The sequence below is a fragment of the Opisthorchis viverrini genome (genome assembly GCF_000715545.1).
Source record: "Opisthorchis viverrini unplaced genomic scaffold opera_v5_76, whole genome shotgun sequence".
Taxonomy (NCBI): domain Eukaryota; kingdom Metazoa; phylum Platyhelminthes; class Trematoda; order Opisthorchiida; family Opisthorchiidae; genus Opisthorchis; species Opisthorchis viverrini.
The window spans coordinates 254,759-257,791 of NW_008751730.1; the positions used below are offsets into that span (position 1 = coordinate 254,759).

General features: G+C 44.4%; 1 protein-coding gene across 1 annotated transcript in view; it reads left to right on the forward strand.

Moving 5' to 3' along the window:
- The window catches only part of T265_13513 (hypothetical protein), a gene marked incomplete at both ends in the record, with an annotated part of 35,561 nt that overhangs the window by 391 nt on the left and 32,137 nt on the right, over positions 1–3,033 (forward strand). The window contains one exon of the mRNA XM_009169238.1: positions 566–691. Within this exon, the coding sequence (XP_009167502.1) occupies positions 566–691 (126 nt within the window). The remainder of the gene's footprint in view (positions 1–565; positions 692–3,033) is intronic.

Consider the following 3,033-nt stretch of genomic DNA (forward strand, 5'->3'; position numbering starts at 1 on the left):
TCTGTCTTGCTAAAAACTGCTATCCGTGTGTGTGTGGCGTTTGTTGATTAAAACATACCGGATCAAACGAACGCGAGTTTTGTAAGACAGAAACGTAGTGGTAAACAGTGTTCATTCTGTAGAGTGCTCTGGTCATTAGAACTGGTCCACACCGTGTTCGCAGGCACACACGCTTTCTTTGGGAAGATGGTCTAACCGTTTTTACCCACAGACCACCCTCCCGCAACCTCCCCCCCCCGCTCCCGCCACCATCCTGGTTCTTGCCAATTTGTCAATGTCAGGCGAGAATTTGAGCAGGATACAGCCAAGATCATTACTCACAACCAGATCAGAATGCGACCACCGCCGCCACACTTTATGGCGGTTGCCAGCGCTTGTGCAGCACGTAAACATCAGCTTCTGCTGAAGCGAAATCTGACAGTATGGGGTGTGCTTCCTGGATTATGTGTCCCGATCCGGTTAATAATGACTTTAATTCGTGACTTTGCCTAGTTACACCGACGGATGTTAGACCCTTTGTTCTTGCTTACATTCAATTCCTCCCTTAGACTGACCGATCGACAAGTACCAATCTGGAGAGAAAGGATGAATTTCAGCTATCTTGAAAAGTGGCTGCAATTGTTTGGCCTCCTTGTCATCACGGTTCGTGCGTTGTCTAGCGTACTTATACGCAAACAGGAAACCGTACCAAGTGAGTAGATCAAATGAAATTTTTCGCCTACAGATATATGTTTGAACAAATGATATCAATCTCAAAGTGATTAATGTCATCAGTAGTAGCAATCTGAATTGCAAACCGTTTTTAACTTCTTAGTTTCGCTTCTGGCAACCTTTGTGAGCTTTCAAGCTATTTTAAAGCGATAGCAATTTCGGTGAACACGTTTCGCATATTTGATTCTGTTCTTTCGTCTAGTAATTCCCTCATTCCGAATTCAACTACAATAAATCAACAATACCGGTTCCGACATCCCACTGGCATCAATATGCAAATGATTTATCCGAACAAAACGTATTTGCCTCCTGCGTTTCTGTTCTACCATCTCATCTATCAAACGACAGTCTGCCTAATTTTATTGGTCAAAGAACTGATGCCAAAACGCAAGTAAAACAGACTGTAGTGGATAAGCAAATGCGAGCTGTAATAGGGCGGTGAACAGCGCTCACTGTCCCTCAGTGTCCTTCAAACTCAGGCGATTTGATTGAATTGCCTGAAAGGACTACAATCCTAACAGGCTGATCACAGCTTTGCCTCGTATCTTGTGCGAACTTGTCACGTGACGAAAATATGTCTGAACTAGGCCGACGGATGATGGCTGCACGGAAAGGGCGCGGATCGATATTTGTATTTCAAACAATTGCCGAGCCAGTGGTAATGATAGGTCAGCAGCTGTGATATTGATCATTTCCGAAAACAAGCTTTTTTCTACAGAAGTGTCAAACTACTCATAAGTTTGCTATGTATCATGTATCAGTCGGTACGATATTCAAGATATTTTAGTCTTTTCTAGGAGAAAAATCACGTGGTTGCTGTCAAAGAGATTTCATATTTGTAAGTAGTTTCCTCCAGGAACACAAACTGCGATATCTCAAATATCGTATTAATTGTAAGATGAGGCGACCCGTGTGTAGCATATTTACTGAAAAATAGCACAGACAATGAAGAATCAGCTGGTATTCCGTTCAGCCTCCCGTGAGAACCAAAATGATTTGCAAATGAGTGTACTTGTCGAAGTCTCTTTGATTTGGTTACAAGTAGAACATAAAGTTGACGGGATTTCACCCAGCTGATGAGCCTCGAGAAGAGCGAAACCGGTCGTGGGTTATCGAGGAGTTCTCAGCAACCTTGTGAGTAGTCTCCTTTATGAAATTATGCCAACTAAAATATCAAGCAGTTAGATGAAGCACATTGAGTAGAGCCGGATCTTTCTAAACAAAAGATCTATCTGGTTTTATTTGAGTCTTCTATCGAAACCAAATTCATGCGTGAATGACAGTATACGCCTGCGCGGTCTTCGGTGTGAATCTTTCACGATGCGTGTCTTGCAAGAATGGAGAAATCGGCTCATCGTCAGGGAAACACGCGATCGTTCCAATCAGTCACGTGACTGACACTAAAACTACTCAACCGCTCTCAGGAGCCAGATGTTCCGGGCAGATCTTTGTGACTTCTTTCTGCTTAGTCGGGGTAACGGAGTCTTCTTGAGTCTGAACAAAATGCGGTTTTACACACAGTTGGTTAAGTTTGAAAGCAGGTTCCGAACGGCACCAACCCAGTGCCAGGATAAATGTCTGATTTCCAAGACCCGAATGAGATAGAGACCCAAGGACTCATCGTTGTTCGACCAATATTGTCTTCATTCATCCTGCCAAGGCCAGTCTATTCTTTGACCGATACATAGCCGACGTGGATCGACGCGTGTAATTACGTGTCATCGCAGGTTGTATTAGCCGTGCTAGAGTTATCATGGAGGCTGTGATAAGCCAAACGGAACAGGAGGTTGCATGCTCAAAAACGAACGTTTTCGATTCCGTCCTGAGCTGAAAAGAAAATGCGACCACGTGCTGAGTTGGAAGGGTTCCCTTCGGAACTTTACCAGAAGCAGCCAAAGTGAAACCCATTCAACTGGAGTTAGTTCCTTGTCACCTGTGACGGAGTGCATCAAGGTCTACTTCAGGTAAATGAGTAGAACCACTTTTAAAGCTATGCAAGTGTTCTGCAACCAAATCGGGACAAATTCATCGTACTACAAGAGTGAGAGAACGGGTTTCCAAGAAAATCACAATTTTTGCTGGTCTCGAGGGTAGTGCTCACTACTCAGATTGAGTAGTGTATGCTGGCGACTGAAAATAAAAGGGTCGTGACCTTGCCCCTAAAGTTGGCCACGTTGAAACACAACCCCCAGTGACCGACGGAGTCCAATATAGGAGGCCGGCTGTACTTCCATTTGTGCAGACGGCACTCCATCAGGAATGACTATGTTTACTGATTTTATGCCAGGCGCTGCTGTCCTCAGCACGCGGTAATAGTCAGAC